The sequence below is a fragment of the Alligator sinensis genome, unplaced genomic scaffold (genome assembly GCF_000455745.1).
Source record: "Alligator sinensis unplaced genomic scaffold, ASM45574v1 scaffold647_2, whole genome shotgun sequence".
Taxonomy (NCBI): Eukaryota; Metazoa; Chordata; order Crocodylia; family Alligatoridae; genus Alligator; species Alligator sinensis.
The window spans coordinates 6,049,730-6,064,165 of NW_005841832.1; the positions used below are offsets into that span (position 1 = coordinate 6,049,730).

General features: G+C 39.4%; 1 protein-coding gene across 1 annotated transcript in view; it reads right to left on the bottom strand.

Moving 5' to 3' along the window:
- The window catches only part of SNX7 (sorting nexin 7), a 63,285-nt gene that overhangs the window by 48,174 nt on the left and 675 nt on the right, over nucleotides 1-14,436 (bottom strand). Inside the window, exon 2 of the mRNA XM_014517600.2 lies at nucleotides 362-544. Coding sequence (XP_014373086.1) covers nucleotides 362-484 — 123 coding nt within the window. The 5' untranslated portion in view covers nucleotides 485-544. The remainder of the gene's footprint in view (nucleotides 1-361; nucleotides 545-14,436) is intronic.

The window sequence follows — 14,436 nt, forward strand, 5'->3', positions numbered from 1 at the left end:
CCCTACAACCTACCCCCAGACTCCATGAGAACATACACCAATACAGTCTCTGCAAACTGAGTCCAGTTTCTAATTACTATATTTTTATCTTTAGAGCATTCAGTCATGCAAAGATGCACATGAGTAGCTTTCCTACCATATAAAAAATATTATAAAATCTAAACAATAGTTTCAAATACCTTTACTGGGCTCTTAACTCATGGCACAATTAAATTAGGATTTCGAAGTATTAGGAGAATGCTGCAAGGGGGTTATATAAAAGCCCTTTAAACTACTTGAACACTTGAAAATTTTCAAGAAATTAAGATGGCACTTATGCATTTAGAACTTATAACACTTAAGAATACCAATAAAAGCCTACCTTTGTAGCAACTCTATAAGTAATGAAAGTCTCAATGGCAGTAACATGGCTTTCAGGATCATCAACTGTAATGAAGAGGTCTCTTAATCCTGGCTCATCTTCAAACTTGTAATGGTTTATCATAGATAAGGGGGATGTTGGTATCAAAGGACTGAATGGATTTGCCTCAGCCAATGATGCACCCTACAGAAAAGACATTTGAAGTTATTTCCATTTATATATAAAGATACAAGTCTTTGGCATCAAAATAAATAAATAAATAGCTCTGAAACAAACAGCTATGATGGTAAAACAAACAGCAAGTAAAAATGCTAAAATTTGCTAGCAGGCAAATAAATCTATTATGCTTTTCAGAATTCACGTCAACAAGCAGATATGAAAGAAGAATGTAACTTATTTTATGACTGACAACAGAAGATCATTTGACAACAGTGTTATGAATAGCTAGAATGAAAACTTGCCTACAATGCAAGAATTAGTTGTCAATCCAAACACCAGGTAACTGTATAGGATACTTATCCAGCTCATTAAATTTGTTAGAGGCCAATTACCCAGGACTGAAGAAGACTGAATTATCTTTAGCAGCTTGACCAAGGTGCATAAAAATTGATGAGTTTTTTAAAGTTTGTTTTAATATAAATGGGATGTTATATTTAATTCAAATACATTATTTTCTTTTTAAGTATATTTAAAATTTGTAATTTAGAATTTGAAACTGAATTCAATTCATTTTAAATCTCCAGCATTTTACAAACTTATTTTCTTATGTGTCCAGATCATTTGAGGCAGTTTTATCTGACTAATAAAAACATCATTTTGAATTGTTTATGCTTTTTTAACATTTGACTTTCAATTTCCATCCAAATGAGACTTAACAAAAATAATGACAAAAATAAGGATTAAGAACAGATGACCAACTGGCAGCTTGAGTGTCACAAGTGGCATGGGCAGCTTCTGGGTGTGGCACATGGCAGATATGGGAGGAGACAGGCTGCACAGCAACATATAGGGCAGGAAATAGAAAGCGAAGCAGCAAATTTCTGAGAGAGCACAGGGAAGGAAGCAGAAAGCAAAGCTGCAGATCAGGCAGGGGAAAGTGGCACTTGAGGAAGCTGTGGGGCTAATTTGTGGCACACCTGCCCAAAAGGCTGGCCACTACTGATCAAGAACAAAAGGCATGATTCAGTTTTATGACATAATTAAAATGTAACATTCAAGAACCATGTTAAATAACTACTTACATAAATATGTATAGACATATTTTATTTTCTTGGTTAGTAAAAAGGGTATCAAATTTAGTATAGGGATATACTGAGTTGTAAATCATCAGACTTTAATAGCTGCTAGTCAAAAAGGTCTTTTTTCTAAATAAAGGTTTAAAACATACAGATGCAAATAAAATGAAAAATCATGATGAAAATCAGAGAATTAAAATTTACTCAATCTAAATCAATCCATCAAACTGATCAATATAGCAACAACAAACGATCTGGACTGCTTCCCGTAATCATTCATTTGAAGATATTTTATTTATTGTTCATAATATTATTTAAATAATTTTAGGCTTGGTTATTAATCAGAGAATCCTTGAGGTTTAAAATATCAGCAATATAAGAATTTTTTGTTTTTGTTTTTTTTTTTTTTACTCAGTTGTACTAAGGTACACATTTTATAACTACATGTGCTGCTATCACTGAAAAACAGGCCTTCCTGGACTGAAAATGAGAGCTGTTAAAAACCAGTGCCTAACAATGCAGTTTGGGACTGCTGTGCTTTCTCTCATGTGTGTGTACAACATCTCCATTTTTAGTTAAAACTGTATTATGCAGAAAGAATTAGGTAGAATGCAATGCTAATATTTCTGCTCTTGGGAGAAAAGAGTTCGGTACATGTTTAAGAGGTTACAGACTGTTAGTTTGCACCTCAGATTAAAATTCCATTGAAAGAGAGTGCCTCCAACCACAAAATAACCTTCAATACAATACTGGTACATCATTCCAGTTATGTTTCAGAAAAAGAAGCACAATCTAATAAATAATCAGAGCTTATTCCTCCTATCAAGGTATAAGCCACATATGAAAGACAATGTTTATTGGAAAATATCAAGCAAGATTGATGCAACAAGCATTGTGGTGGATATTCAAACATCATTTTAAAGTGGATGAGGCTTTTACAGCAGAGAAAAAAGGCACTGTCTAGTCCATAATCTTTGAAGTTAAATATATATTCAGCAACTTCCTGCAAGAAAGGAAGATGCATATACATTTAAATAACTTCAGCAGTAAAGTCAAGAAGGGTTTTCACATTTACCGTTTCAATTTGCTTTATCACCATCAGTGGGAAAAACGGATTTAACACACTGGCTAAATCAGAGATGGTAGCTCCAATGGGATGAAAAAAGTTTAAGATTACCCTCATTTTAGTTTTACAGGCATGTTTGAAGACAGAATAGACACATTCTGTTTGAAGCTGCATATATAAAACTGAACAAGTTAGCACATCAAGAGCTCATAAGGACAACTTTACAGAGCTGGATTCTTCTTGCCCGTCCATTTTCAGGCAGCTAGTGGCATTCTCTTAGAAATTCCAGCACAAACCATTAATTTGTTCTTGCTTACTAGCTGTCAGCTCAACCCAAATCAGAGATCACACTTTCTTTTGAGGAACCTCTCATTTTCAAGACTTGAAACGTCTTTTACTTTGTGTTACAGAATAGTATGTCTCTGTATCAAACTGTGATTTCCAACTCATGTTGTAACTCCCAGGTTGACAAATGTGATCTACATTACATAACTGCAGATGCTTAGAGATATTAAAGATAGACCTAAAGCACGCTGTTGCACACAGCTGCAACTGGCTTCGAATCAAGGGAGTTTACCACTAGAGCAACTGGTTTCCTCCAGTGACAAGCCAAACTAGAAGGAACTATTGTTCCCAGTGTGCTGTGAGTGGACTATCCAGATGATTACCTTCTGGTGGTCTGCAGCTGATTAGCTGGTCACCTGACAGGAAGGGGAAGGAATCTTATATAAGAATAGCATTTGTGCTCAACTCTCTCTCTAACTTATTCACATCTGCCAAGCAGAAGAATTGCATAAGGTAAGGTACCCATGTACCTACTCTGAGTGACCTAGGACACCCAAGACCAGGTGAGCATTAACTTAGGGAAATGGGTATGAAAAACAACACAAGCCTACAAATCTGTAAAAGTTATCTGGTTTAAGGGTAAATATAACTGTTGTTAAGTAACTCCTGTGCAAACTCTGTTTTCCTTGTTTTAAGGCTATGTGTTCTGAAAGGGTTAAACCACAAACCGGAACGATGGAATTCTAGGGAAGCTTGATTATGTGACCGGGGAGATATGGGCGGTCTTAGCACTTGTTCAGGGGCTCTGGTGGCTAGACTGGGAGTCTTACAACACAAAGAAAGAGGCCATACAGAGAGTATACCTAAAAGCACTCATGCACATGTAGACGTGCCTACTGATAACCTACTGGGGAACCTAGCTCACCCTAAGTTAACACCAGCACATAAATCCAGTTTGAGCTACCTGCCATTACTACAATACCATGAAATACTCCTTTAATTAGACTTAACAGTCTAAAATGCGAGAGAATGAGTAAATAATTGTTACTGTTCACAACTATTTTTCCTTCATGTAGTCAATATTCTCATTCTAGACTCCCTTTTTAAGCTACTTTTCTTTCTATGCCATTTCAAAAAACTATATGAAATGTCAAAGATGTGTTCATCCAACAGATCTACAGAATTACCAGTTTCAAGTACATACTGCCTTCTACATAGGGTACTTAACCCTAAAAAGCTAACATAATTGCCCTCAATATGATCCACTAATTAACAAAAGGTGAGGGTGGGTGTGTCTAAGGTGAGATTTGATGGGAATGGCTAAAATAACAGTAACCAATATATTAGCCATGCTACAATTCCCTTCAGTGTTCCAAGGGTGGTGTTGTGGGAATAGAAGGAAATGTGAAGTCAAATCTGCCTTTGACTTCAACAGGATCACAACTTAATTTGGAGTTTCTTTCCTCATCTCATTCTTCCCCGACCCAAACCTCGTTGCCATCTCTCTCCTCTGGAGGTTGCGGCACTTCTTCCCAAATATAAACATGAAATATGTACTTAAGATGACCTTAACCTTTTGTCCCCCTTCTATCTCTTTTTGAAAAGAACTACACATAAAATGCAAGGAATATTAAGCTCATTAGCTGTTTAAGACTTTAATAACTAGTACTGTATAGGAGCTTTACTATCAGTCATTTGATTAATTTTACCTGATTCCTTCCTATACACACTTAGTTCATTGAGTATAGGGTATATTCTAGAATCTAGTCAGTTGGCTTGAGGTGTGGGGAAATAAATTAAAGTCATGCTTTCTTAGAAGCATAAAGCCAGTTTGTCCACGTACAGGCAGAATGAGAACTATTTTCAAAATAAGCCAGACTAGACAGCAACACATAAAAGGGCATGTACTTAGGAGAGCTGACACAACTCAGGCCTTCAGGGGATGGAAAATGTACATCAGCACCGAAAGGATTTGAATAACCATATAGTTGAGGGACGTTCAATTTTTAGACTGAAAATTTAAACTATCCAGCTGTGCTTTGGTTGGCAAGTCACACTGTGATTACTCAGCTTGCTTATAAAAGCATAGAGCCAGAAGACTTCAGAAACCTAGAAGGATTTGTGCATTAAGGCACATTGCCTTCTCTTCATTCTTTTTATAATCAAAGTAATCCATAACTGTAGAATATGCAGTATGCTGTTCATTGTTGGATAGTTTTAATAATATTTAAAGGAAAGCAAATGAGCATTGGGTTTTCCCAACCTGTTCAAAATCTTGTCATTGTATTCAAACTTCAGAGTTTACTACTTTGAAGTTTCTCTTGAAATTCAAGTGGTGTGATAATCCAAATACTAAAACATGAGATTATTGGCCAGATGGCAGAAGTGCTTACAACAAAAGGTGAAGTCAAAGTAGGCTATCTGAAGCAGAAAGTTGGCCTGATGCTACCTGCAGATGCTAAGGAAGAGAGAGAAGCCCCCAAACAGCAGTCTTCCCCAGAATAAACTCCTGAATCTAGTGCATTGAGAAATGTACTGTACTGCTGACTGAACAGTGGTTCTACCAAAAAGAGCTGCTGGCTACCAGTTACTACTCAAATACAAGAAAAAAAAATCATGCACAGAGTTTGTTTTGTTTTGTGTGTTTTGTTTCAGTTGTTGCTGTTCACGCTGGATATACTGGACAGTTGAAACCACCTTCCTCTCCTTATTTGGCAATAAAGAGAGGAAGGTAATTAAAAGAGCACTAGCAGAAGAAACTGGCCTGTAAGTAAGGGTTGTTGAAGACATAATTTTGGGACAAAGGTACCAAAACCGAAGTTTGTTTTTTTTTATGCAGCATGCATATGGTAAGAGGCAATGCTAGTAGCATTTGGGGAGAGAGAGAGAGAAACAGATACCGATACTGAAAAAAATGGTTTCCATTAAAAAAGCAAGCAGCAAGAAGGGAAAGAAACTACATATTATACCCCTATTAACATTTAACACACAGGATTTTTTTAATGGGAATAAAATGAGGAATTCAAGGTTTTCTAAGATGTCTGAATTGTTGATCTTGCCATGATCTGCACAGAGTTAATTCCCAGGCTCAGGTACAGAAGTTAGTGGAACAGGTTCAATAAATAACACAATGCATCTGCCAACTTGAAATCTAGTCAGCTCCAAAAATGGATTTAAATGGGTGCCCCTGTCTCATACCAGTTAGTGATTTCCTTTTGAACAGTATCTTTTCCTTCTCTTGTAATATTAACCCACACAAATGGAAAAATCTAGGGACCTTATACTGCAAATGGATGTACCAGAGAAGATCCAAGTGTCCCAGTGAATAAGATTTGCACCAGATGATCCTGCGAACTTATTAGCACCTAAAATCTAGGTGTAGTAAAGAATACTGGTGCCTAACAAATTAGGCTTTTGGCCCCCAGAGTAGAACACGTAAACCTGTTGGGCACCTCCCTATACACTGCACAGAGACTTGGGCATCTGAAAATGGAGAACCAAAAAACTTGCTTACTAATCAGGGATGACCTAGAATTAGGCAACAGGAAGCACTGCATTTAGGAATCTATCCCTCTTTGGAGCTTGGACACTTGACTCAAAGCTTCAGAGAGGTGTCTCTGTGAAGCCAGGATCCAGACTGGAATCCTATCAAGTGCAGGGTCCTATAATTCATCTTTGAAAGAACTGAGCAAGATTTCTTTAAGCCCAGCTGGATGAGGAGGTGATGATGGTATGCATGCACCCTTTTCACAATCTAGTGGTTCAAGCACCCACTTGTGATTCAAGAATGGAAATGAACCTTGGGTTCAAGGCCTTCTTCAACCTGAGGGGGCTCAAACTTGCATCTCCCACATTTTAGAAGAGTTTCCTAATCACCAAGGTAGAAGAGACTGGATGGGTGTACATTTTACCCCTCCTATTGAAACTGTTCTTCTGTGTAGAACTCAGGACTCTGCCCCCCACCCCCCTTCCCAGAAGAATGACTGTACTAGTAGACTCATGTATTCTCTGGTCCCAGGAGTCTCTGTTGTACAGTGACACAGTTTTGTCAAAAGGGGTAATGATGACCCCTCACTTGGCCTAGATCAGCATTTCCCAACCAGTGTGCTGCAGCACACTGGTGTGCTGTCAGACATGAGCAGGAAAACAGCAGAATTTTGGGGAGCCAGCCCCCCCCACCATGTCTGTCTGCAGCAGCAGCAGGCAGGGGGCATGGCTCCAAGTGCTGTGCCATCCCACCTGGTGCCACTTCATGTCCAGTCGTGTGCCATCCCATCCCCTCCCCACGCCACCCCCACAGTGCCGCTCCGCATTTGGCCACGCGCCACCCACCTCCTCCTCCCTTCCTTCCCAACCCCCCCCCCCCCCCCCCCCCCCCCACCCCCCCCCCCCGCGGCGCGCACATCCGCGTCCACATCTGGTGTGCTGCAATTTTTTTAATTTATGCAAGTGTGCCGTGGGATGGAAAAAATTGGGAAATGCTGGCCTAGATTATGGCATAGCTGTTTGTTTGTAAACGTACAGAAATAGTTTGTTTCAGTAGTGCTATGCTCCTCCAGGATGTCCGTTGTCTTCAGACCCTCTGAATTATAAGAATATTTAGAGGAGTAGCTCTTCAAGATGTTACACTTAAAAATGCAATTACATTTAGCAATTTAGGGCAAGAAAAAAATCGGGTGTTGGTCAAGAGGTCTTGTGCATACATCTGACAAAAAAAAAAACAACAAAAAAAACTCGCCCTAAAACACACAGTTGTTCAGGTGTTGCTTGATATTCTGCCCCTCCCACCTTTGGATAAAAATGGGTTTCATTTTGAAGAGAGAAGATTTTTTAAACAGGAACTTTTACCTAGGTACCCAGTTTTTAAAAAGCTTTTCTTATTCTTTCATCAAAGCAGGAATTACAGTTGTCAAAAATGGAAAACTTTTTTGCAAGGGTTTCCAGAAGTTCCAATTTTATTTTTTTGTCTTGTTTTCCTGAACTCCAAGGAAGACAGCAGTCATTTGTTTGCTCTTCCAACAGAAGCCTTTCCCAAATTTACCCCAGAAACAAGCCTACATAATGTGGCAGTGTGTGTATTTAGCATATTCATTAGATTTCTTAAGAAGAATCTTAGTGGTCAGACAATAGCAGCAGATCCTCAAAATATGTAAAGTTTCACAAAAACACTTGACTTAAATGGACTTGTTGACTTAAATGGAGCTATGGGAGTCTATACCAGTTGAGTATCTGCCATGAACTTGTGTGCAAAAAAGGCAAACTGATCCAAAAGGCCCATAAATGCAAACGGCTAGTAAAGAGTTCAAGTAAGGCTGGTCCAGAACACTTACTAAATACCTTGGAAAATATTAGTAAATAAATATAGATTCATTGTAACTTGCCATTTTAATACAAAATACATCAGTTTGAGTGAAATTCTAGTCTTGGAGGTCTCTTAACTACTCTGTTTACTCACAACCAAGCTGGCCCTGAATTTAAGATGAAACCCCAATTAGATTCTATACAAGGACAATGTATAAATTTGCTATAATTTCCAGGTATAAAACTAAATTACCATAGAGTTTTCTTAAACATGCCCCCCACCCTCCCCAAACTGCTACAGCAGGGAAAATAATGGCTGGGGAGGGCATCAGGAGATTTCCCCCTCCAGCCTTCCTGCCACAGGCATCCTGCTCACCCCCAGGTCCTTGTACTCTGTCTCTTCCCCCACCCTCCTTACTGTCAGATGCTGCTTGGGCTCCATTCCCTCCTGGAGCATAGCACATGGGCACTCTGCTCTTGCCAGGCCATTCAGCAGTGTCAGCATTGCTCACTGGCTGAACAGGGGACAGTTTCCACGTGCTCTGTGCCCAAGAAGGAACCCAGCCCAAGCCAGAGTTGAACTGCACATAATAGTAAGGGGGAGGCAGAGGGGAAACGAGAAGTAGAAGCAGGGGCAGGAGGCTGCCGTGGGTCTGACTCTGGCCCCAACCCAGGCTCAGGCCCAGTCACAGCTGCAGCAGCTGCCTGCCCCCCCTCCCAGCAAACTTTGTATGCATATCTAAGATGAGTGTCTTCCCCCCCCCACCAACTGGACAGAAAAACACTGTTTTAGATTTGTGTAAATGCAGTAAGTAGAGGAGGAGAGACCCTAGAAAAGCCTAGTGGTTGGGATATTTGCCCAAAAGCTAGAAAAGGGACTTGAAAACAGCACTTCCCTTGGATGTGGACATCTATGCCCCTCTGGGGTAGCTGAATACTTGTATTCATGGGCAAAAAAAATCTCAATGTCTAGCTTTGTTTGTTTGTTTGTTTGTTCTATTGTGGAATTGAAGCAGTTTTTCCAAGAGAAAATAATGTTGTTTTTTAACCAGCCCAAGTGTAACGCAAGTTTTCAAAACGTAATAGAACTTGCTGTCTTCATAAAAATTTCAGCCCATTTAATAAAATATATTGTGACCCTCATACAAGGGCTAGAGTATCTTTTCAAGCTTTTACAGCTAGTGTTGTTGGTTCAGAGATTCACTTGGGGTAGACCTGGTCTGCCAAAACAACATTCTGAAGCAAATATTTGTCAAGAAATTGAACAGTAATCAAAGTACTAGCAGCTCTGTCTCTATTGGGTCAAACCACTAGTAATAATGGGTCCACTGATCAAGCTGAGAGATTAATGTGATACACATGGAACTTCAAAAGAGGAAAATCAAGGGACCAAGTCCATCCTCATAAGTTACCCTTTCTGGAATAAATCTCTTACCTTTTAAATATGGCAAAAGAAAATTGAAAAAGAAAACAAGTCTTATATTTTGAGTACCTTTATAAAGCAAGCCCAGTTAAGGCTGACAAGGTATTCTTTTCAACATAGACAATATCAGGTTAAAGAACCATATATTTTCCATAAAATAAATTGCTCAAAATATGAATGTCAACTTGAGTGATCTAAGTTTTACCAAATTTTAATAATGATGCTTTTTACCTTTTGCTATGTAGTCTATCTTCATTGCCTAACTGAGAAACTCAGATTGAAGTTAAGTTATGTTTAAGCGTTACTGCCCTTTTCTGACTACAAAGTTTCCACAGCACTATTTTTAGAGATGGTGGTGGGGTAAACCAGGGCTAACTTGTTTTTGATGAGAACTTTAGGCTTTTGGGGGAAAAAAGTTAGCTTTTATTTAAAAAAACAAACAAGTTTGAAGCTAAATTAGGCCCAATAGCTTCTTCATTAGTATATGGAGCATATACAACAGATAATCCAAATTCAGCCATCAGATCATTGCAACAAGCTAGGCATTTGGAAAGATTGGAGGAAAGAAGCCAAGTTGATCTGGGAACTCGGGGAAGAGTATGGCTTTGCAGAGTTCTGAGTTTGCTCAATGCCACTGACTGCATAAGATATTGAGTAATGTTGGAGTTATGTTGTAGCCATGACGGTCAAGGAATTATGCAAAAAGCCGGAATTTTTATCAGTGATGCCTTTTGTTGGACCAAATGCATAGTTGGAATTAGTCTTAGACAAGTTTTTAAATGCAAAAAGCCTCACAGATTTCCAGCATCTGAGAGGATTAGACCTGAAATCTGCCTTTTAAACTATAGTTTCCCTTGCTTATGTACAAGTGGTAAGTACAGATGTCCAAGATGAAAAAAGATATTGTACAGTTAGTGTGGTGAAGTCTGTTTTACTTTTAGAAATAACTCATCACTTTGCATACCTTAACAACTGTTATGTTTTCAGCATAGCTAAACAATATTTCTATGAACCCAGATGGCAGATATTCTAAGTATGGATACTTGGCAAACATAATTGTAACCCCTATTTTATGTCAAATGTTCACCTTTTAATAGTTATAGTGCACTATCCCTTCATGATCAAGCCATAGCATAATTAGATGGAATTAGCAGGAACAAGGATGTCTTCAAATTGGAACTTAATGCCACCTGGGAAAACCTGCCTTAGTCAAATGTGGGTAACCAGGTGGAATGTAATGACATTTGACATAACAGGTGGTCAGGTTAAAATGTTGTGATACTCAAACCATAGCTTCTAAGCCACAAGCAGCTTCACTTATCCCCTGTGGGTTTTTATAGCAAATAGTACTGTTTTTTGGGTTTTGTTTTTTACGTGAAAGCACTAAGCATATCTTTCCAGCAACCCTAAATAATACAATGCATACAGTTATATACTGTAGCTTTGACTTTTCCCTTTTGAATTCCAGTGTTTGCCACAATTCCCCTAGGAGCACATGTCACTGTGGCTCTTTTGGTTAACCCTGTGGCTCCTGAGTCAGTCAGTGACACTAGGCTAAATAATCTATTTGACCCTTCTAGCCTTAAACTCTGAGTCACATACAGGCATTAAAAAAAAAAGCGCCCCCCCAAACCAAAACAACAGTACTTTACTTTAAACTTGGTGTGCCCCCACCAAGTTTAAAGTGCACATTTGTATAGACTGTGGACTTCAGTGGGGCTTTTTAGCACCTTTATCTAATAGATGATTGAATCAGCTTTAGAGAAAAGTGGCAAAAAGCTCTGTTGAAGCACCCAACCTATAGAGATACTGCAGAGGCCGGTCAAACTAATGTGCTGCCTCTTCCAGTAAAGCGTGGTATGTATATTCAGTTTTGTTTTTCTTCCCCCCCCCCCACACAATATCTGTCCCCAGCCATAATAGACAATGCATAAGTGCTGACAGTGGAGGGGGCGCAACTCCACACAACTGCCTTCGCTACTGCCAGGCACTGGCTTCGGCAAGGCTGCAGCCCCACGCCCCACCATCTGCACAAAAATCTTGGGAGGAGCGAGCAGGGAGGGGTGAGGCATGTGCTCCCCTATGCCTTCCCCATGTGTCGCCTATACTCTGAGCTTCAGGTATTTGTTACAGTGCTGGTTAGAAAGCATTACTTTTAATAATCCCCAGCAGTTAAGTTTGTACAATTACCTTTCCAGTACAAATGTTTATCCCCAATATATTCTCCACAGTACCTTCTTAACAGAAACGAGGTTTGCTGAAATTCTGAAAATGCATGTTCAGTTTTAATTATGATCAGTCCTATGTGACATCTGACCCCAAACACATTGCACTGAACTCTATCTCAGTATTAGCTGACTACCTGGGCTATTATTCTGAAGTGTTTTCAGATTTTTTTTTTTTTTTTTTTTTTTTTTTTTTTTTTTTATGATCCACAACTCATAAATGATTCATGTCTGCAATCTCCATCCAGAGGTTACAATCCATGCAATCAAAACAAACCTAATGCTGATACAATAAAATGTTACTTTCCATAAATTTGGTAAGCAAATCTATAATAAACCTTTTCAAATAAGAAAGAGATTTAATGTCTTCTGTCTGTAATCTGACACTTCAGTTTTAATTTTGTAGACTTAGCAACTTGAGGCTCATAGGGTAGGTGGCTATTACATTAACATCCAATATACTGTATCAGATTTGGCCAGGACAGTCTCAGATTTCATGGGACGGTCCTGGCCAGTTGCTGAAAATTGAAACAAAAGTCCTGGAATCTCAGGGATGTGGGGGGCAGTCTGGTGGGGAGATAGAGCAGCATGATGCTCTAGGCAGGTGGTTGGGCAGGCACCACTACTGTTGTGCGGGAGCAAGGCAGGTGGACTGGAGCAGTGCCCAGCCCACCTTCAGCTGCTGCTCAGGAGCCAGGCCAGGCATGTGTGGGTGGGGTGGCACCTGCTCCAGCCTACCTGCCTTCCTCACACAGCAGCAGGGGTGCCTGTCTACCCACCCACCATACCATGCTGCTCCACCTCTCCACTGGACTGTGCCCTGTGCTGTCTGCTTTGGCCTGCAACAATGCTGTTGACTTGGGGAGGGGAAGAGGGCAGTGTCCTGGACTCCCCTAAAATATGGTCACCCTACATGTACATTTCTTTTCTTTAGTCTTTATTCAGCAAACGGATTTAGTAGCATATTCTCTACCAGCACTTGAACGTTTATTCCCTTGAAGTGGTAAGGAAAAAAATCACTTTCTGGTTTGTTGGATTGATATATTAATGCCGCTGAGTAAAAGTGTATCTGCATATACTTAATTTCTTTTTTAAGTTTTATTTCAGCTTCTACACTTTAGAAACATCACTGGGCATTTCACCAGTTAAAACAAAAAATCATGTGTGGAAAAAAAAAAATTGCCAACCAGTTAGAATTGTAATATTTGTTCATGCAAGAGGGAAGAGAACTGTATCCATCCAAGGTGTGAAAGCACAAAGGATTCTGCAAAACCATAGTACAATAAAATAAGGTCATGGTGCTACAGCTCAGGCCTTGTATGCAGACACCCAGACAACACAAAGGACCACTCTTTTTGAAGCCAAATCCAAAATTAGGCCCTAAAAAGCAAGTAGCCTGCAAACTCTTTCAAATGTCTACCCCTATTATTACTGCCAACATAGTGAAAAATTGGTCAGGCCTCAATCATGAGATTTGCTTTGTTGGGTTGTTTGTTGTTTGTTTGTTTTTTTTTGGGGGGGGGGGGGTTAAACTAGATTTTGAGCTTTTTGGATAACTTCAATCATGTTTTCAACCCTTTCATCCTCTTTCCCAACTGATTATTAATATTAGACTCCAGGAACTGGAGTATTAGACAACAAATATCAAGAGATTAATGATAAAAAAGCAAAAGAGTTGGCAATGCTGACTTCATACAGAGTGGTTCCATTGCAGTCTGAGATTATTGAACACAGTTAATGATGTATCTCCATGTGCACACATTTAATCAATTTATTGCCTTGGTACCAAAGCAAAATATCAGTGTATAAATTGAGAAAAATAGATAATATACACATTTTAAACTATTATTGGAAAAAAAATATTGAAACTATTCTGAAATGCGCATATTGCAGAGCTTAAATATTGCAGGCACATTACATAACTGAAACCCACATAGTAGTCTAATATAGATACATACATTTGTATACAAGTCCTGTAACTTAATCACAAGTCCCAGTAGTTACTTATTATTTACACTTACTGAAAATTATTAAATGATCATTTTAAAGAGGAGTTGCCTATTAGATATGTCCAAAACAACACAAGCAGTCAAGACAAAAATCTCAAACTTCCAGAAGCTATTGATCTGTTAAAGAGCACAAAGTTTAATATAGGAAGGGCTGGAGGATAACTAGGCTTTCCATGAAGTATACCTACTAGTTCCTGCCTCTACCTGGAGGCTTTTCATAGTAACACAGACTCACCCGCACCACCCAGGCCAACTGCTTGCACGATAATAAACAGCAAAGTGAGAGAGTGGAGTTTGCGCCCGTGGACAAATCTACCAAAGTGTGTTTGCCCAACCACAAATGCCACCATAAGGGGAATGGTTGAGAGCCAGGGTTTTAGTTTCCAAAATGCCCACTGAAGAAGTGGCTCTACTTAATTTAATGTGGTGGGGAGCACCTCAAGCAAAGACGAGAAGTCATCCAAGGGCTCGCTCCTTAGCTGGCAGAAAGGGAGAAGGAACTTGGCAGAGGCCGTGGAGACGCTCTGCAAA